We start from the raw sequence: 21,624 nt of genomic DNA, 5'->3' as shown, positions 1-21,624 counted from the left end.
CAGGATACAATGACGAACCTCATTTTAGAGTGCATACTCTAACAACGGTTTAGAATAGCATAAGGAAGTGTAATAGTGGTGAAGGGCAGTTGGAAAGTTAATAAAAAACATAGGAAACAAGGATTCTTTCAAGTTAAATTGTATTTTTCAAATGAGAAACACACTCTTTTTTATACTTCAAAATCTGCCCGTTTTCCCTTAATTCATTCTTGCAGTAACCGAAGCAATTCAATTGCTTTTAATAGCATAACAGTCCAAGAATTCAATTACTCTTTTAATAGCATAACAGTCCAAGAATTCAATTACTTTTAGAACGTAATAGTCCAAAAATCAATTAAAATTGGTATTTTGAAATACCATAACTGCCAACTATTATCACAGTGCGTACCTCAACTAATCTCTTGGGTCTTAGAATTATCGACTGGATAAGAGCCCCAATGGCCATCCTTATTAGTGTCTTCCTCCTCTATTGCCAAGTTATAATGATTTGTCCGCTATAGTGAGACAATGTTTTTTATGTTGTGCTCTCTTCTAAAAGGATTACAATATAAATAAAGATCAATTGATCAAAATGCAAAAAGACTGGATGATACAACCAACAAAAAACATATTTAATTTTATTACAGGTTACCAAAATTTGTGTTTTTTTGTTTAGATCTTTGTTTGTAAAAATAATATAAGTGATTAATGTCCATAATTTTATATTATTAAAACTGAATATAATTTATTTACAAATAAAAATAAATAAAACGGAATTCGGGCTGGAGTGGGGAATGGTTTTAATTTCAGGGAATCCCCGGCCCGATCCCCGCTTCCGAGGACAGGGATTCAATTTCAATTCAAGAAGGGGGATGGCGATCCCCGGTTCGTTGCCATCCTTACTAATGAGAAAGCTCGTCATGCAAACTTGAAGCTTGGGATAGGCTTCAATTGTCCTACTGAATGAGTGCTGAATATTTGTATAGCAATCAACCATTTTCCTCTGCCTCTGGAAAATTATGAAGTTTGGAGTCAACACAGATCTATAAAGGTGGCTGCAAAAATCAAGTGAGTAGGATCATCAAAGGATTCACAATCTGATATAGACAAGTTCAACAAAATGGTAGCAGAAGGCTGATGGACAACGCTTTATAGTTGTTTCAAATTAGATACTGATTCTCTTGTTATTCTGAAGAAAAAAAGCTACTAAAAATTATGTAAAATTTTGTGTTTGGAACCATTACTTCTCTTGTTCTTTCTGTTTAATTTTTTAGTGACCCTGCATTCCCAAAAAATCAGATTGAGACAAACTAGAATCTCTGGCCACTTTGTTTCTGAGATCTAATCAACTTTTGTTACTGTATACATACAAACATACACACATACATACGGTAAGTAAATATTCATTAAAACTAACCATCAACTACTATGTCTTTGTTAGAATATTGCCTATGTCGTTGAATGATCAAAATTGAACTTTTCAGGTCAAAATCTGAAGATGCCAATAGATCTCCAAGCGTCCCAAGTTCCGGGCACTCCTCCCAGTCACTCATCCCTGTTGTCATCGGTGACCGCCCTCTCCCGCCACCCTTCCCAACTATATATAATGAATACTCCATTGTCTCCCCAATGTCCCTTAGTGTCTGCACTGTTTCTGCTCCATTGCTAACATACTTCTCTATGTATCCAACTTCACCTGTTGTCACATACCTGAAAAAAAAAAAAAAAAAAAAATTGCAGTGTCAATAACTAGAAATGAGAAGTATGTTTTCGAGGGATTATTATGTTATCGACTCAATAATATATTATTCGACTAATAATAGTACTTGGCTTGGCACATACTGGGACAACTTTTTAATGCTAAGACCTTATATGCAGAAGTATATAGTTAAAATGTGTTTGAGGATAATTACCTGAGTCGAAAGTCCTCAATGAAGGTGTCGTCTTTAGCAACTTCAGTCTCATTTCTTGCTAAGGACATCATGAGCATTCCATCTCTTGAGGATGCATCAGCAAGCTGTACTCTTTGTGATTCTGAAGGCAGAAATCTGATGACAGTTAAATTGATATGAGCGTTTCTAGCAATCCTTTTGCTACACGACAAGGCCTCACGATCATCAGAGCCACCAAAAAACAACATTGCTACATGTTGCACACTTTCAGAGCCAATTGGTTGCTGAAATCCAGTTTGGCTTCGATCCACAAGCAATCCGACTGAGCATGGAGCATGGCGAAGAATCTTCTGATTAGTAGTCCTGTACCCTTCCTTGCTATTCTCGAGGATCTTATCAATGCGCTGATGCTTATGAAATGGCAGGAAAATTATCGACACACGCAAGTCCTCAGCTCCGGTGCATACATCTTCATACATGTTTGCAAAAGAATTAACAACTTTTATTTGATGGACTTTCCTATTGGTCTGCAAGGTAAAGGCATCAACAGCATCATTGATCTCGAGCACATCGTTGCCACCATATTCTTCCTCATCACTGAACTGCCCGCCATCTTCAAGCTGGTTGTACATCAACTGAGTTTTGCGGCGTTTCTTGGGGAGCTCCACCAGGTGCATCAAGTAAGGGTTAACGGATTTCCCCATGGCTGCAGTAAGTACAAGGTGTCCAGAAGCATGGCGTGGCTCGTATGCACAAGCAAGCAATCTGAGTTCACTTTCTGCTTCAAGTGATTCCACCGCAGTATTGATGTGAGCAAAATATCTTTCCCTTCTTTTCAATATATATGCTACTGCTGGCCCTGAGATGAGTGTATTAACCACCACTACCAGGAAAAGCAAACGGTGAATTTTACCACTCCACCAAGTCTGCAACAAAACATAGATAATTAGTATAGACATTCATTTTCACTGATATTTCCAACATCAGGACGTTTGCATTAGAGAACTAGCCGCATTTTCTTTATGCTCAAAGTTATCTGTGTTTTCTTAATGATTTAGTCGAGATTCAGAACAAGTGTTATGAAGAAAATATTATATCAAGTTCCAGAAATTTAGGATATCTTCTAATGTCAATAGTCATTAACTGAATTCCAATAAATTTGTGCAACAATAAGCATTAGGCCAAGAAAAAACTTACCAAAGAATCGATTTCTCCATCGATGAGTAGAAGTTCGAAATTGCCTTTCAAATTGAGAATCAAAGCCAGAACTAGTCCTTTCAACATTGGAATCTTGAGGTGATAGCAGGCAGCCATTGTGCCAATAATCTTGGTCCCAAAGCTGAACAAGATCAAGAAAATAACAGCAGAGATGTTTTTAACAGTATTTAGATCGCGTGTATCGAAATTGAACCCCATGTAGCCGAAGTAAATTGGAAGCAAGAAGTTATGAACAGAGTAAGTGAGTTTTTTAAACAAAGTCCTGGTTGTTTTGCCTTGCCTTGGAAACATCATCCCCATGAGAAATCCTGTCATTGTACTGTTATAACCAAAAGATTCTGCACCTATAGAAACTCCCACCAGAAGCGCCAAAATCGCTACAACCTGAGCATTCGATACATATTTTGAGTTCCTATTCCATTTCGCAAACCACATTGCCAATTGCTTGTTGAGATAAACAAGTCCCACAGTTAAAAGAATGCAGTACAATGCATATCGAAACATAACCCAGGAAGAAACCGCGAGATAAGTCGAATAAACCAATACACATGACATTTCACTGATCACAGAAGAAGCCATCGCCAATCTTCCAATATCTGAAGTGTCGAATTTTAACTCGTCGATCAAACGAATCGCCACAGGAGAGGCTGTGTTTGCCAGAAGTATCATAACAACAAGAACGAATGAGGTCCTGTTGGTAGTAACCCCTACTCCATCTATAAGGAACCAAGATATAGAACCTCCAAAAATTATGCTCATAACAAAAGCACCAAGGGAAATGGTGCTCGCCACACGCAAATTCAGTCTCATATAAGGAATATCCAAGCCAAGACCAATCAAGAACATAAAAAGGATGCGACTTACAAAGGCAAAAAATCGATAGTACAATGCAGAAGCATCCTGCAGAAAGAATTGTCGAATTTTGTTGATTCGCGACAATAATGTGGGACTCAGAACTAGTCCTGCCTGATGCAACAAAACACACAAAAACAACATCACATATATGTCAGGACACACTCATTACCAACATGTTTTTCAAAAACGTTTTTATATTCGAATCCGAAACTAATATAAAAACAAAATGCTTACAAGGATTTGCGAGACGGGTCCTGGCTGGCCTAAAGGCTTGAAGAAGAGGTGAAAAAGATGAGCAATAACAAGCATACATGAGATCTGAACAATAGATGTTATAAGAGGATTAAAAGGGTCTTCAGGGCACTCAATTGTCTTGGCAGCTGCCATTATTATTTAATAATGCAGGCCAAAGAAGGATTTAATGTTAAGTGGGTGACAAGATGAGTGAAAATGGTGAGTTTTGGGAAGATTGAAATGATTGTGATTTGCAGGCAGTTTCAAGAGAGAAAAAAGAAAGGTGAGAAGCTGCCATTAGGCCTTAATTTTTTTATTTTTTTTTTCTTGTAATTCTTCTTAATTAATTTTCCTTGAAAATCTCTCAGTTTTCCTCTCTGGCTGTATTTCTGTGGTTGTGATGGAAGATTTGTTGTTAGTAAGGATGGTAATCTTTTCATTAATCTTCAGTTTGTTTTCCTTATGGAGAAGCTTGAATTCCGGGGGATAGTTATACCGATTTATCTACATGTGCAACTCTGCATTTCAACTTACAAAACATTACAATTTACTACCAATTTATTATAACTTCATTATCCAATAAATAAAATACATTAGTGTCACATTCGAACTTGGTCTTAAACCCTTGATATAATAAAATCGATCATATGTTGGATTCAATCTAATTCAGTAATGGATTGTATTTAATTAATAAAATTATAAATCATCCAACATTTTTCTTTTTTTTTTTCGGTGACCAAGAGTGTTCAGACCGGCTTGTACATACCTCAATTAATCTCCGAAAGCCCTGAAGTGAACGACCATCCAACATTTGATCCAAATAATATCGAGAAAAAAAAGTTGTTGCAGTATATAGATGAATTTTAAACATTAGAATCCCATTTTTCTGTTGGAGTTAGTGTAAACCCTTCACATCACAGAAATTTAACGACTAAACACAAGCAGTTGGTCCATGAATTCAAAATCAATACAATAAATCTGTAAACTAAATAAACCCAAAAGGGAGCATTTTAACCAGTTTTAACAAGTTTCTGTGTATTGACACCGAAACAATGATTTGCAAGACGCTTCGGACAATTTACAACGAGGGATTCGTTCGTAGAATACATTATGACTACTGGGTTTTAATTCATGGACTAAAAGAAAACCAAAAAAAAAAAAAAATGTTGGCAGTGAAAGAGAACATTTGCTACAAGCTAACCAAAACTCAAATATGATGCCACCATGCTCGCCAAAGGAACAGATATGTTGTCATCTAATACATCTGTTATCGGTAAGGACTCAATGATGGTTGCAACCAATGAGACTAAAGCTACTCTTTGCATCGTCGATTCCCAATCCAGTTGGAAATATCCCAAAACTGAGTAGTAGTACAGCATCCTATATTGTAAGTACAATTTTATGTCAGTGTCGAAAATCAACTAGAGTGAGCAAAAAATAAATCATTAAGTTTGGAACGCACCCAACAGAAGCAAAGAACCCGAAAACAAACATGGATATACTACCAGCCCAACTCTTCTTTTTATTATAGAAGATCTTTGCGGATCCAAATTTTCTTCCCATGATGTCGGCAACACCTATAAATCATCACACCAAAAATAAATAACCGAGAGAAGAGAGCCATCTTGGGAGTAAGTAAAGAAGTTACCATCCCCGGCACACATCATTGACACTGAGATCACCCCGACTGGAGAGTCGCGCCAAAAGAGGACAGCACAGAGAATTAACATCAGAACGTAATATAAAGGCCCCTTAAGCAACTCCCTGTTAGAGAACATTCAAGCTAGATCAAAAACAGCATCAATTGCATATTTCAAAGAGAAAAGATCTAAACAGTTTGATGATATAAGTGATAAGAAAATTACTCTGGGTTCCCTTCTCGGGTAACAGATTTTATGAGTCCTTCATTCCTAACCAATGAGAGGCCATGAACGAGAAGTCTGAAGCAATTTACAAGAGGTACCAAAGAGGCAAAATAGCGAGCCCCCGTTGACGTGCTATGCTAGTATTAAAAAAATAAACTGAAGTAGTTAGGATACATACACAAATCGACCTTGATAGATCATCGAAAGATACCTGAAAATTGGCAACGAAACCATGAATAGCAACCCTGACAGTATATGAACCAATTTTCGGCTCAAACTCTGTTCCAATCATTAAACAAAAAAAAATCTCTTAGATGCTCAAGAATTGAAGTGATTGCGGGCTGACAAAAAAAAAAAAAAAAATTTCCAATTCCCGGAAAAAAGCACTTGCAACACAAACATTTCATACTATTTTTAACAACATAGCTTCAAGAAAACAAAAACAAAATGCATTCAGAAAACAGAACTACTAAAAGTTCACTACTTCAGCCATTCTAATCCATTATTTTTTACCAACATGCATACATATGCATGTCCAAACACATAATAGAACATTACTGGAAAAGATCAAGATTTCCAAACGTTAAATTTGGATTCATAACATGCTAGATCAATTTGATGACATCCAACATCTAACGAAAAAATGAAATATTGTCTTACTCATTTGGATGACTTTTAATAAACATAGAATGTCAATAACATGAATATCTAGCATGTAACAAGTATTGCTTGTATAAAAGACTATCAATTTAGTCGCTATAAATTCAGTAATTCCTTTGGCACCCCAGTTTTTGAACTAAAGATTCGCCCCACGAATTTAACCCCCCTAGTCTGGTCCCCACAAAAAAAATCCTGGCACCGGGTAACAAACATGATCTGTACATTACAGGTACGCATTTATCAATGTGGTCCTTCTACATTATTGGGCGGTTACTTTAGTTCTCTTTCCATAGATATAGATTGTATAGGAAGCCTATATAGTATTGATCTAATAACATTACTGGGAGTCTCACTCCGGGTATTGTAGCATTTAGCTTCCTACTCACCAAGTAACCTTACCACACCAGTTGAAGTAAGAGCTACATGTTCAACAATTGACCGTAGCCCCATTGACTATCCATCCATCCACGGTTTAAACTGGCCCGGTAACATTGCCAGCCAGTGCCCATTATAGTAAATATTTATAGATCCTAAATTCCTAATCCATTATCAATCAGTAATATGGCAACTATTGAAATATCCATCCAAAAACTCCAACAAACACAGTAAGCGCAAAACAGAAAAATTGATCTTTTACAGCAACATTAACGGGCCACTTCCAACCGTTGGATTGAAATCAGTTTCGATTGGATTATTCCCTGCCGCTAACATCTCTACAGTGGACGGTAACATAATAACTCACCAAAATTATACAGAGGGCAGGCAGAACTAGAGTGCTGGGCCAGTAACATTGCCAGCCCAGCTTAGCCCTTGGATTAAGAAAAAATAAAACCGCCTCAAAAACCGCGCTCTCTCACGGAGCACACTCTAGTGCAACAACTCTAAAAGCTCATCCTTTAATGCAAAACCAGTATGGTTACCGACCCAGCACCAAAAAATTTAAAAACAAAAGACAAGAAGATAATGCTAAAAGAGAGAGACACCTGTTGGACGACGTTTCGTTGAGTGAGAGTATCGAAACCGAGAACAAGACCGTAAGCACCGGCGAGTACAATCGTAGTGGCTCCAGCGTCATGCAACAAGTCGCCGATACCGGCGGCGGCTCCACACGTGGGGCGGGCCCAGTAGGAGCGGTGAGGATAGAGGAGGAGGAAATCACTGCGTGGGAAAGTTAAGGCAGTAGGTGAAAGAGAGAGAGACGGACGGTTGGTGGCAGGCGCGTGTAGGTGGTGGCGCCGGTGGTGGTGGTGGCGGAGAATAATTGGATTAGGGAACGAGGGAAGGTGAGTTGAGGATGAGAGGCTCATGTTAAGAGAGAGATGATGATTATGCATGAAGTGAAAGCTCAGTTGAGTTTAAGGTGTTAAGTGTCAAGTGTTTTGTTCTAGTTTAATTGGTGGAGTCATGAAAAGTTCTAGTTATTTTTTATTTTTTTATCATATGATTTCTTTGAAATTTACATATGCCTTAATTACAATTTTTTTTATAAATATTATTAAATGCTACTAAACAAACGTTATAGATTATAGAAAATAATAGGGGTATTTTTATTTAGAATTTTAATTAATTAAACTTATAAAAATAAGTTTGATAGAAATGAATTAAAATATTTTTTAAAACAGATTTTGCATACAATTTTGAAACTAGTATGAAATTTGAAAATGATTTCATAAGTTTTTTTTTTTTGTAATTATTTATTCAGAACAATTTTTAAATATTCTATTAAAAATATTAAGATATAACTTAAGATTTTGATTATATTCGAATTCTGAAAATTTATTTCGACAATTTACAAATCACATAACTAAGTTTATTATTTAGTGGAATGAAGGCAGGCTTTTAAAATTTAAAAAAGATTCCTCATTTTTACGGAATTTGGGTACTGGTGGAGGGAGCATTTTACTTTACTTGGATTAGGTTTAGATTAAAATAAATATATATATATATTTTTTTTTTTACTTTATGTAGTAAAAAGTTTTGAAAGAAATGGAATCTTCAGTTAGTAAATATGTCGGCCAAGTTGACGGAGCTGAGTGTGAGGGTTCAATTCATCACTACTCTGTAGCCATGATTGTAATTGTACGACAGCGGGTGACTCAGATATGATGCCAATTCAAGCTCCATGAATATAACACTTCAACTGGATATGTTCCCATTTCCAGCTTAGTGAAACTAACACTTACCAACTTCATAACCTTTTCCTTATTTATGTGTCTTTGACTGCCGTGTCTCTCTTCCGACACTGTTTCTTTTGAATCAAATAAAATATATATTTTATTAACGTCACTAGCACTCCTCAATAGCTTAAGGGAAAGACAGAAAATGAATGCATTCTTCTAGGGGCTCACCATCTCTAACAGCAAGATGAATAAACTTAATTTCATGATACATTTTTTTCCGATTGGGTTAACACAAAATTGAGGGGTAAAAGGAATACAAAAACAGTATCTCCAAAAATGGCAACTAAACAATTACTCATGTCGTTTTCTTACGTGCGAATCGTTGCAACGACGACGGTAATTCAACGTCCTCCCTTGTCTTCTGCTTCTTTTTGGACAAGGCTTGTTCTTTCATTTGTTGCTCCAAGAATGGCCTCTTGGCTTTCACAACAAGTTCCTGCTTCTTCTTGGCTTTTTTACTTGGCTTATTCCTCCCCTTTGTTTTCTTCTTCATAGTAATACTCTTAACATCTTCGACAGCAGCTTCCATTTCAGCCTCTCTCTCCTCCTTTGTTGGCTTCTCTTTCTTCCTCGCTTGCCTCACTGTACCAATCTTAGATGGGTCCAGCATGATTGTTTCGGGTGGAAGCTTGTCAAGAAGAGTGCGAACTTCCTTCTCTCTCCTTTGTTTAGATGTTTCGAATGGGTTTGCCACCCAGGAATCAAAGTTGGGTTCACCTGATCCTGGAATAAGAATACTAGACCAACCTGTGGAATGCCCTATCCCTAGTACGTCTTCATATGGTCTAAACAAAACTTCTCCTATTTGGTAACCTTTTGCCATGGAATGACCCATATATCTGCTATAATTCTGAGATCCAGACAAATCTCCAAAAATCTGTACAAATGATCCAGTTCCACTAGCAAGCAAACCTTTCTGGCTGAAATCCAAAGTCTTTGCGTGGCCTGGTAAGGTTTGAAGGACCTCAAATTTCCTCAGGTCCCAAATCTTAATTTTCCGTTCTTTGCCAGATGTGGCCATGAGATGGCCGTTAGGATGGAATGCCAATGCTGATATAGGTCCTTGATGAGATAGCATCTTGATGAGGGGAGCAGAGGTAGTGGGCTTCCACATGGATACTGTACCACTGGAATGGCCCAAAGCAATAACTCCATTGAAGGGATTCACCTGCATCACATCAGAACGGCCTAAACCCGTCCGAAAATTACCTACCATCTCACCCATTGTAACATCCTGATAATGGAGATGCCCAGATTTGTTTATAGATGCCAAGAGGAAGTGGTTTCTTAAAAACTGAAGTTTCAGCACTGCACCATGTTCCTACAAGATTTAAAAGGCATATTTAATTCCACATTAATGTATCTTTCACAGATAAAGTAACAATACAATGGCCACAGACTCCAGCCTGTGTCAGAATATGGCTGGAGCGAAGTGAGTTGCACAAGTATCGAGAACCGCATGCATTATAATTCTGAAGCTTTTAGTGTTGGAGAAGTTCTGTGATAGATTTCCCTTATTTGGAAATACCAGACAAGATAGAAATGAGCAAGAATTTAACTTGAAATGTGCTTCATGTATGTTTTGTGTTTGGAACCATGTGACAGATCTTTTAACTAAAACCCAATCTTGATTAAGGAACGCATGCTAGAGTTCAAATACATATGTTGAAGCCTTGCTTACACATCCACTCCAGAGTTCAAATACCTGTGCATATTAATCAATACGGTAGAACAAGCAGAAAGACACAGATGAAATATATATATAATCTACATAAAACCCAACCGAGATCTTTAAACAGATGCACTGTCCATATTTTACCATGAACACTAGTTAAAATGCATTGACAGATTCCACCAAGGTAAAATTTTATATGCTCCTTTTTCTGGAAGTTGGAACAAGAAGTAACCCTACTTTTGTTTTCTGGGCAAACTGAAGCAACATAAAACCTAAATATTTCTTAATCGTCATAATACAAAATTGGAAGAAAGCTTAGGTACTCAAATTTCAAAGAGCCATTTCACAGGCCATAAAATCAAATCAATCAAGTACAGTAACTGACCTTTAAACAGTGAAGTTCAGTGCCATCTCGATTATAAATATAGGGATACCTGCCATAATTTAAAACTCTTAGCTGTGTCATTCAAACAAAGCTACATGATGGCCTGCTAATATTATTTTCTTTACTGATACTGATGTGTGAATATGCACTACAGAACCTTGGAAATGCAAGTCCACAATGTTGAAACTAAGGCATAAAATAATTAGATGATTCATAACAGATTGAAATTCTAAACAACAAGAGAGAAGCAAAAGCCACACTTTTTTTGAGCTGCAGCAAAGAACAACTCATTGTGCAAGAAGACCACATCACGCACTGTTTCTCTAACCTGGAGGAATCAATAATCAATTATTAAATCAGTCCAATCTTGTGATCAAACTAGATAGACAAATAAACATAATCACTCCAGCAACAAATTTGAAATAATATTAAGATAGCTAACAAATAGAATAAGGATGCAAAGAAAGACCAAAATTGTTGTCACCCCTAGAACAACTTCTTATTTTAATTTTCGAAATAACATTCTTTTTTTATTTTCATGAGATAGTGAGTAGAACCTCAGTATTCAGTTTCTCGAACAGAATATACCAGCTCATCCATACGTTAGCATCTCTGTCAGAACCATGTCAACCTTGGTGGACTAGATCATACCTGAATTTCTTTAATTAGGTTCATATTCTTCATGTCTACAATTGCCAGGTGCCCCTTGCGTCCAGCAGCTGCCATATACCGACCACTCGCGGTAAAATCCATAGTATAGGGACCAAGCTCTGCATGACATGAGCAGGAATCCAATTATACTTATTTATACACTTCTCATTACAGCAAGACAAGGACAGTCTCTCCACATAAAGCATGAGTGAAACAAAATTTCAAAAAGTGCTAAATCATAGAAATGTAATTAAGCAAGACACACCAACCTGGCAACACTATATCATATTGATTCCTTGAGCTTAGGATATCTACTTCACGAGCAATTGATTCCTGTTTGATTCTCCATGTCTTTTCTATTCCTTCAGCTTCCAAATAGCCTCCCTCACTGGGCAAAAGCCACTGAAGTACAGAACCACAAATCAAGAATTATTGAGACAACGAAAATGGATTACCATTTGGAGGATTAAAAAAAAGGTACAAACTTGTAAAATCTAGAATATTTCTTTTAGAGGAAAGTGACATTTGATTTTTAACAGCATATATACATTGTTAACATAGAATCCTGGAAAAAAAATTGAGCTTATGTTTCAATGAAAGCAAGAAAATGATTACGATAGGCTAACAAATCAGATAAGAAAAAAAAAAAAATTACCTTCTCAACTTTGGCAGCAGCTTTGGCAGATTTTCCAAATAATTCTTCTCTAACAGCAAGTTGACCCTTTAATTTTTTGTCCTGTAAAACCTGCAAAAATGGAGAGCTTATGATACAGAAATCCTAAACAAATTCACGTGTATAGAAATCTCAATTAGCAATGTCCTACCTCCAAATTAGCACCCTCTCCTCTAAGATATTTCTTCACCTTTGTATCTAATTCATCAGAGATCTCCTGCAAATAATGCATTCAACAATGGAACTATAAGAAATCTAGCCAGTAAACAGAAAAGTCATTAATACTGCAACTAAAACACCAAAAGAGCAGATAAATGAAAGAGAAAGATTGTTATCCAGTTTTTCCCATTGCCAAAATGTCAATTGCTTCCTTGAAACCAAAGAAAGTGTTTTTAGTGGCCAGCTCACATCAGCCAAAAGAAGTTGATAAAGGCTTCGCCCCAGGGTAGCAGGCCATATATCTCCAATTGCAAAAACAAGGATACGGAAGCAAAGAAGGAGAATATAAAAATGAAGCACTGTTGTCATTAACTCATTAATAGAAAACATACTACTCAAAATGTTAAAAATCTTGGAAATTCTTCGTATCTACGTAAGCCATAGAAATTTTTTATATTAATCATTCAATCACTAATAGACAAATACCACTAGAATACATACAAGAATCAGAAACAAGCAAAAACAAAATCAATTCCAGAAACCTGTTCAATAGGAGGCAGAATATTTTCGCGAACACCATTCTCTTCTTTCGCACCCATCTCTCTAGTTATGAATTCCCGAATTAATCTGCAGAGTTTTAAGATAATTTCGAATTAATACAGCACAACTGCAATTAAAATTTCATAGTCCAAATAAACACAGAGATAACTGCAATCCAAATATCATCAACAATCACACTAGCAAAAACTCAGACATGAAGCACAATCAAACTCAAACAAAAAAAATTCAAAATTAGGAACAAAGTTAGAAAACCCAGTAAAGAATTTAACTCAAACGCGAACATAACTTACTAAATAAGTTGCTCTACAAAGAAGTTTGGCGGCTGTGAGAAGTGTTTTATAAGACGAAAATAACGAGCAATGGGAGTGAAGGAAGTCTTAATTTGAACAAAATTCTCCCAAAGGCTTAATTTATTCACAGCTTTTGATGGAGTTGGGACTTGTTTTCCTAAACATCTCTTACACAGATCAGAGAAATCGCAGGGTTTAGGGTTTATTGTGGCAGGGTAAAGCCTGCAGACGGGGTTACAAGAGTTCAGAAGAGGGAAGCTGTTGCCTATTGGGCCCGTTTAAAATTTAATTGGGCCTCAGTTCGGGTACTGATCCATAATATCACGGGGAAATTGAACCGGTTCAAATAAGAGTTAATTACATTATCAATTTATCACTCCCAGTGTTTTGTGCAAAACTTTTTCCCTTCAAATTTTGGAAAATTCGCTGACACCACCACATAGAGATTTTGTCAATGCAAAAATATTTTGAATAAACAATTAGTGCTTTTAGTCAAAGATCGATATTTTTACATTCCATTTGTCTAAAACTGTTTATAAATTAACGAAAATATTAACGGTTTAATCAAAATATATTTTTAACCTATTAAACCGTTATATTTAACCAACAAAAAGGTCTTATGGGGTGATCATTTTTGTTCTTTCAATTTTAGGGGGAAGTATATGGTGTCACACACCTCATAGGTGACACTATAATAAACTCGTTTAAACTATAATAAATTGAATGGGACTTTAATTAGGCGCAATAATTTGTTCCTCTTTCCCATTGCCAAATTCATCCAACAACTTGATAAAATATTTATTTTATTCTTATAGGAAAAAGCATTCATATTCAATACTCAATAGAATCAATACCTCAATTATGCCCAACAATAAAAGGTTGGACTTTGTTTGGATGCCTAGAAATCCCCGGGAATCAAAAGAGAATATCCTATAACTCCTCAAAGAGAAAGAGTTGACATTGATTTGTTCCTCCACCTAAGGGACCCACCTACACTCTTGTCCTAATTTGTCGTTTAAAAAAAAAAATTATAATATGACTTTAACATTAAAATTATATATTGTTTTATTGTTATTATCATATTGCCCTTGAAAAAAATATCTCAAAATCAATTATTTATTAATATCTTATCCAAACCACTTAATAAAATAAAAAAACCACGCTTTATATCTCCCGTACATCGTGCATTACAGAGTTGTACATTTGAAAAAACAAAAACAGAAAAATTGTTTTCAACGAATCCAAAATTCGCCTGCACTTCTTCAACTATAAATTCTCCTACTTCTTCCTGTTCTGTTCTCCGACTCCTTTGTACTTTCAGTTTTTACAAAACGACGCCAAACAAACAAAACTAAAACCCGAATTTCTAGTTTTCTACTTCGAATGGAGGGTGGGGGATCCGTGACATGCGGGTCGTGGATCAAGCGACCCGAGAACATGAACCTGGTTGTGGTGGGCAAGTCAAGGCGGCTTCATTCATCTCCAGCTTTGCTTGAAATCTTTTCGTTTGAACCCAACAAGAGCTCCATGTCGACCGCTCCTTTGGTAAAAATATGTTTTTTGAAATAAACCCCAATGATAAAACTTTAAAAAATTTAAATTTTTTTTTTTTTTTAATTGTTGTGGTTTCTTTTTTGTTTTAAAGGTGAGTTATGTGTTTGAAGAATGTGAAGGCGATCCCTTGTCTATTGCTGTGAACCCAAGTGGTGATGATTTGGTTTGCTCTACCACAAACGGCGGCTGCAAGTAAGTTTGAATTTTAATTTTTTTAGCATTGAGGTCACTTGTTTAAAAATTGTTTAAAACTTCCATATATATATATATATATATATATATATGGTGGGGGCGTGCGGGGTTTGGTTTGGTTTATAGTTTAATATTCAGTTTATAATCTAGTTCTTATTTTGTAATTGTCAAAGAAAGCGTCGTTTTTTTTTTTTTTTTTTTAATAAATAATAAGAAGTGATTTTTGCATTAAGCAAACTGGTGGGGGGCATATAATTTGCGGGAATATGTGATCAAGTAAGCATTTTCAGACTGTTTTTGTGAGATTATGCGTGTTGTGGGTTAATAAGGTTAATGAAATGCGTTCATGTTATCTATTTTATTGATGTTGTTGTTGTTACTTGTTAGAGGTGTCTTTAACTTATAATTAAGTGTCGAACAAGGAAAAAATTGTTGTTTCGGAGTAAACTTTTTTGGGTGGAAAAGGCTATTGATTATGACTCTGATTCTTCCTATGACGAGGTACTATTTGTGGTATGTTAGGAAAATATTTTCTTGAGGTTTACTTCAACATAATTTGATGTGTTTTCTTGTCCATGAGTACTTGCTTTGAAGGCATTTTGTAAATTTGTATTTAAGTTGTAGGTTAGAGTTAAGAGAGACAACAGTGTCAGTGCTCAAACTAAACTCCTGTTACATGGATAGGTCTATCTATTGTGAGTTGTGTCTTTGAACCCTGTTAAGTATCAAATTATTTGGTGATTGTACTTCTGTACCTTTGTGTTTTGTCCACTAGTTGATTTTTCTTCCACATGTGTATGTCGACAAGGTTACTTGAGACCGCGGTACATGTATTGCCACTTTATGTGTGATTCATGATTCTCTCATATGTTATTAATCCCATTATTTAATGATACTTTAACTATAATCATATTTAGGCATCAATACTGTTGATGCCATTTTTCACATATGTTGGGAATTTTACTTGCTATACTATTTTGTTTTGTTTCTCTGTTTCCCCCACTTCTCCCTCCCTGTCTCTCGCTCTCTGGAAATTGTAGGCTAGTCAGGCTAGTGAAATTATTAATCTGTCTACTTCTCCAAGATGTGTAAATGGATACTGAAATTGTTCCTATAACATGCAGATTGTTCGAGGTATATGGTCGTGAAACGAATCTAAAGTTGTTGGCCAAAAAAATGCCTCCACTCGAAGATGTTGGTCCACAGAAATGCCTAGCCTTTAGTGTTGATGGGTCTAGACTTGCCACTGGTGGAGTGGTAAGTAACAATGTAGAATATTTTATTATAATCTGCCAGTTGAGTGGTGAGCAATAACATATTGTTTGATCTATTATTGTAATTATTCTTTATGTTAATGCATTTTGGAATGTTCACAATTCAAATGTTAAAATATGAAGCATGTATATTCTGACATCCTTTATTCAACAACAGGATGGGCATCTCAGAATCTTGCATTGGCCAAGTCTGCGCATTATTTTAGATGAACCAAGAGCGCATAAGTCGGTCTGGGATATGGATTTTAGGTAGGATTGGCACTTATTTGTTTGTGTATCATGTACATGACATAATTTGCAATGTCAATCTCTGTTACAAGTATGCAATTTTCAGTATTAATATTTTGATTATGTAATAAAATAAGTGCATTTGAAAAAAAAATTGTAGGAGAGTTTGACATTTTTCATCTGTGGATGCTGAAATTCTTGGCCTTGTTTGTCTGCTGTTCTATAGCCTAGACTCAGAGTATTTAGCTTCAACATCTACTGATGGTTCGGCTAGAATATGGAAGACAGAAGATGGTGTGCCTTGGACCTTTTTAACTCGCAACTCGGTAGGTTTATTTGGTCAAGCAATCTGTGTTGACATATTGTTGAAGTTCGCTTTGCATTGACATCATATCTGGCATTGTTCTTGTTTTTTGGCAGGATGAGAAGATTGAACTGTGTAGATTCTCTAAGGATGGGACAAAACCATTTTTGTTTTGCACTGTTCAGAAAGGTATATTCGTCTCTTGTTGAAGTAAACATTAGAAAGAGTCATTCGTTGATTGTATATTGATCTGTATTCATATCTTATGTTACAGGTGAGAAAGCTGTTGTTGCAGTTTATGACATAAGTACGTGGAATAAAATTGGGTATAAGAGGCTGCTTAGAAAACCTGCATCCATAATGTCCATCAGTCGGGATGGGAAGTATCTTGCTATGTAAGCACTCAAATATACGCTTTTGAAAAATAAGTTGTAATCATCTGCACCTTATGTTCCTATCAACAACATATGAATTTTATTTACTGGACTATCTTATGAAATTTAAAATCTGTGATTATTTATTATTATTTTGAGTAATAAAGCCATGTTGATGGAGCTGTTATGTGAAGTTGCTGCAGAATGTTGTCTGTGTTGTGTTTTCATTTGTGAGATTACTGTTAATATATGTTTGAGTTTTCCCTATGGTAGGGCTAGCAAAGATGGTGACATCTGTGCTGTTAATGTAAAGAAAATGGAAATCTGCCACTGGAGTAAGAGGCTACACCTGGGTACTCGCATTACATCACTAGAGTTCTGTCCCAGCCAAAGGTAAGTCTCAAATGATTATATATATGGTAGACCTAAAATGCGAACTTGAAGTCCAAACCTCCTTTTCCCATCTACAAGTTTATGTAAACATCTAGTAAATCTCATATAAGCACAATTATAACTAGATTTGGCAAAGAAGGTCTGAATTTTTAAGTCCACACTGGAGAACTAAAAAGGTTTTCTCAATAATTTGGGATTGGCAACTTATAATTTTTATTTTTCTTCTTTAATTTATGATGGAACTGTACTTCTACATAAATGTTTTCCGAGTTATTGTAAAGGACACTCCACTCTTGTGTCCTGGGATCACAGTTGAAGTTTTCTGTAATATGTGTTACAGAGAGAGTAGTTAACAGAAAGCTATTGATTGTGTGGCTGTCAATAGAACTGATTTGAAAGGACGTTTTGGACTTTCTAGAATATTTTATTGAGAGCTTTGCAGAGCCCAAAATTTGAGCCCCTTCGAAAGTATCAAAACTTCTAAAGAATTAGAAAAGCACTTGCAAGGTATAGTCAAACAAATAAGAAAACAGATAAAAGAGTAATTTGTTTTAAAAAGTCTTTTCTGGACACTGCACTTTAATTGTATTACACCAATCGTCCCTTCATATCCAAATTCATTTGTAAATTTCCACCCATTTTGGTTCTTAATTATTAACTCTTCCCCTGGTGGGGTGCTTTTCTGCAGGGTGGTTTTAACTACTTCAAATGAATGGGGAGCTTTGATTACTAAGCTAAATGTTCCGGCAGATTGGAAAGGTTTCTCCTTGTGTTCTCAATCTCTCCTCTTTCTTAATATCTGGTGTCCATAACATTTTCTTTTTGTTTTGTGCAGAGTGGCAGATTTACGTGCTGCTTCTAGGACTCTTTCTGGCATCAGCTGTTGCATTTTACATCTTCTTCCGGAATTCTGGTTCATTCTGGAACTTCCCCCTCCCGAAAAATCAACCCAAAAGGCCAAAGATCGAAACCATTTTGGGAGATCCTCAGTCTTCCGATGATCAAAACATGTGGAGTGAATTTGGACCATTGGATATGTGACCACTTGATAGATTCAATCACCAGAACTCACGGTACAAATTAACTTTTCGAGTCTTACAAGACATTTTCGATTTAGGTTAGTCATATAATGCAATGTATCATGCAACTTTAAAAGTATTTTTTTTAGTGTAACGTATCTTAAAACAGGCAGTTGTTTTTCCTTTTTTTGGTTTTTTTCTTTCCCACTTGAACAATTACCCATTGAAATAGAATAATAAGAAGGATTCGCTTTCTATAAAGAGCTTGGTTTGGTTTGGTTTGGTTTGTGACTTAAACTGCTTAACATTTTGTGTGTTTTGGTATTTGGAGAATATCATAATCTACCTTTTAAGGTTTTGGTTTGTGACTTAAATTGCTTTAATGCACTTCTTTCGAATTTTTTATCAAATAGATTCTCAAATTTAAAAACTTTTAACAAATATTCCTTTATCTTTACTTTGTCGTTAGGTTTATAAAACACTTTTTTATAAGTCTAAAGTTGTTATTTTACCCTAACAATTTTTGGTAAGATCAAAGTTACCATTTCACTCATTTATTACAATGGCAATATGTCGGAGTTTTCAAATGTTAAGGGTTTATTTGATAAAAAATCTCCTTTACATTTTCTAACGTTTAGGGGTGTTTTGACATATTTATTTTGAATGATACTACACTTACAATATTTTTAAATAAATTTTCTTTTACAAACTTATGTAACAGAAAATGATAAGGTGAAAGTTTATTTTTAAATTTAAAATCAACTAATTATCCTTTGTCCCATAAATTTATAAGAGAAAGTTTGTATAAAATGCTTGTGGGTGTAGTATTATTAATCTATTTTTAGTATTTGTATGCAATTAGAGCTTTGTTAGATTAGATAATTGTTTAAATGTAAAATTACTTTGATGTGTTTTAACTGGATTCACACCAACTTTTTAATTGTCAATTACCAACAAAAAAGAGGTTTAATATTGATAAATTGTCAGGTGAAATTTTTAAAACACATTTAAAATTTTATTTTTTTAAATCATGAAAAACAGCTTACCAATTTTTTGATAAATGATAATTTTATAAAGAATAATAAATAACACCTAAACAAGAAGAAGATCCCTAGCACTCCGGCTCGCGCACAAAAACACAGAGAGGAAGAAGCACAAAATAAACAAAAAGGCTAAGATGTACATTACCCACAGCAAAACCAAGAGGCAAGCGGCGCCTAAACAAAACAAAACTAGAAGGAACATGACTCACGAGACCAGCAAGTGCAACGAAACAAGAGCAGGAACCAACAGCAGCAGCCAGCTACAAATCACAGCCGAGCAGTAGCAAAAAAACCCAGCAGCACCAGCCAGCAGAAAAAACCCAACAGACAGCCAGCAAACAGCAGCCAATACATCAAAATAAAAATCCAGCAGCACACTCCACCCACCCCAATCCAACGACCTACCCCAGCCCTCCCAAGAGTAAAAAAAAAAAAAAAAAACACACACACACACACAACCAAAGCACATTACAACAAACAACCAGCACTCCAGCCTTGGAGAATTAGCAAAAACAACAAGATTAGCAATTAAATGAAAAAAGTTTTCAACAAGATTAGCAGGGGTTTGTGATAAACCGGTGTTTTAATGTTAGATTAATACTAAAAATGATGAATAAACACAAAGAACAGAGAAATAAGTGATTTGGATGCAAGTGTAAATTTTATGTTTGCTGTTATTTTATTGTTTACTTGTGCATTTTATAAGTACAAATGAGCTCAATTTTAAATACAAATGAGGTGGTTTTTGCAATAGAAAAATAGTGTTCTAAAGATCCTAAAATTTAAGTAACTCTCTCATAAGATGATACATGACCTCATTAACAATTCAATATTGAGACTTATCAATGAGACAATATTTGAGAGTCTTACAAGTAAAGTAACTTTCTCACCAAACAACATGCCCCTTCGGAAGAATGCATCCTTGGGACACGTGGCATAAATCCATATAAGATAAATTTACCACACAACAATTTATTATAACCACCAATTTGTTCAATTTATTTTGAGTAATGCTATATGCACTAATCAATGTGTATTAATCTAAGTACTAACATTAGAAATTTAAAAATTTTTTTTTGGAGGAAATTTCAAATTTTCAATGTTAGTACTTGGATGAGTACTCATTGGTGAATGCACATAGTTTTATTCATTTATTATACCATTGGATGAAATTGATCTCTTTTAGGAAAAGACTTTAATAAATTTGTCTTGGCTCCATACTACTGTACCAAAAATTAATAATAATGGAAATAGCAATAATAAATAATTATAATGATTTTAAAACATTTAAATTTTTTATATGAGAGTGAAACCTAAAAATAAAGCTAAAAAATAAAATGAATAAGATGAATTTATCGTATAATTACCACAATTTTAATATAAAAAAAAACAATGTAATTATAATGTATAATATCAATCCTCTAAATTTATTTAGAGGAATACTATCCTTACAAAGACTTATCCAAAGAAGGCTACAAAGTGAAGGAAAAAATAAAGAAAAAACGGAAAAAGAGAAAGAGAGAGAGAGAAATCATGAAGATCAAGGGTAGGGGTTGTCTTTATATGCCCCCTTTGTATTTGTCTTTGTAAGATTATCACTTCTCATTTATTTATTCCTAGTTGATGAAGATTTGCATAGTACTTGTGCATCCAACTTTCCATGATTTGGATCAAGAAAGTATAACCTGAGTAGTAAAAATGTAAAAATAAGAGTTATAGTATAACCTCTCTATAGTCATAATGTTGAGATCAATTAAATTTATTATTATGAAAATGTTATAATTTAATGAAAGTGTAGTTATAAGAATTATTGTTTTAATTTTTAATTTTATAATTCATATTTTAGTAATAATGAGATTTCAATTCATTGTTTTAGTAGCATTAAGATAATACGGAAATTGATATAAAAAAGTCACTATAAATTTGTGTGATCAAATTCGACAACTTCACTACACTCATCAAATAG

The 21,624-nt window shown here is 35.0% G+C and overlaps 4 protein-coding genes across 4 annotated transcripts; 1 reads left to right on the top strand and 3 right to left on the bottom strand.

Annotated features, from left to right (window-relative positions):
* Nucleotides 1-1,391: 1,391 nt before the first annotated feature.
* LOC116108497 (cation/H(+) antiporter 2-like) lies at nt 1,392-4,331 on the bottom strand. Its single transcript, XM_031394742.1, has 4 exons — nt 4,179-4,331; nt 3,069-4,055; nt 1,893-2,797; nt 1,392-1,689 (listed from the first exon to the last, which is right to left on the bottom strand). The coding sequence occupies exons 1-4, from the start codon at nt 4,329-4,331 to the stop codon at nt 1,392-1,394; spliced, it is 2,343 nt and encodes a 780-aa protein (XP_031250602.1).
* Nucleotides 4,332-5,131: 800 nt separating this feature from the next.
* LOC116108496 (phytol kinase 1, chloroplastic) lies at nt 5,132-8,010 on the bottom strand. The gene is made up of 6 exons (XM_031394741.1): nt 7,687-8,010; nt 6,255-6,322; nt 6,044-6,175; nt 5,827-5,942; nt 5,641-5,755; nt 5,132-5,558 (listed from the first exon to the last, which is right to left on the bottom strand). Exons 1-6 carry the CDS (start codon nt 8,008-8,010, stop codon nt 5,375-5,377), a joined length of 939 nt encoding a protein of 312 aa, XP_031250601.1. The 3' UTR covers nt 5,132-5,374.
* A 1,168-nt stretch (nt 8,011-9,178) lies between these two features.
* Nucleotides 9,179-13,326, bottom strand: LOC116108550 (probable U3 small nucleolar RNA-associated protein 7). Its single transcript, XM_031394788.1, has 9 exons — nt 13,278-13,326; nt 12,969-13,053; nt 12,419-12,484; nt 12,250-12,339; nt 11,864-11,996; nt 11,595-11,713; nt 11,204-11,271; nt 10,944-10,992; nt 9,179-10,204 (listed from the first exon to the last, which is right to left on the bottom strand). The coding sequence occupies exons 2-9, from the start codon at nt 13,023-13,025 to the stop codon at nt 9,179-9,181; spliced, it is 1,608 nt and encodes a 535-aa protein (XP_031250648.1). The 5' UTR covers nt 13,026-13,053; nt 13,278-13,326.
* A 1,224-nt stretch (nt 13,327-14,550) lies between these two features.
* LOC116108551 (SEC12-like protein 1) lies at nt 14,551-18,773 on the top strand. The gene is made up of 10 exons (XM_031394789.1): nt 14,551-14,822; nt 14,923-15,023; nt 16,148-16,280; nt 16,455-16,546; nt 16,752-16,851; nt 16,946-17,018; nt 17,104-17,224; nt 17,477-17,596; nt 18,285-18,355; nt 18,432-18,773. The coding sequence occupies exons 1-10, from the start codon at nt 14,661-14,663 to the stop codon at nt 18,635-18,637; spliced, it is 1,179 nt and encodes a 392-aa protein (XP_031250649.1). The 5' UTR covers nt 14,551-14,660; the 3' UTR covers nt 18,638-18,773.
* Nucleotides 18,774-21,624: the final 2,851 nt, after the last annotated feature.

The sequence above is a fragment of the Pistacia vera genome, unplaced genomic scaffold, assembly GCF_008641045.1.
Source record: "Pistacia vera cultivar Batoury unplaced genomic scaffold, PisVer_v2 Contig566, whole genome shotgun sequence".
Taxonomy (NCBI): Eukaryota; Viridiplantae; Streptophyta; class Magnoliopsida; order Sapindales; family Anacardiaceae; genus Pistacia; species Pistacia vera.
The sequence above is the reverse complement of the archived record's forward strand: the minus strand, read 5'-3'. Positions and strand labels throughout refer to the sequence as shown.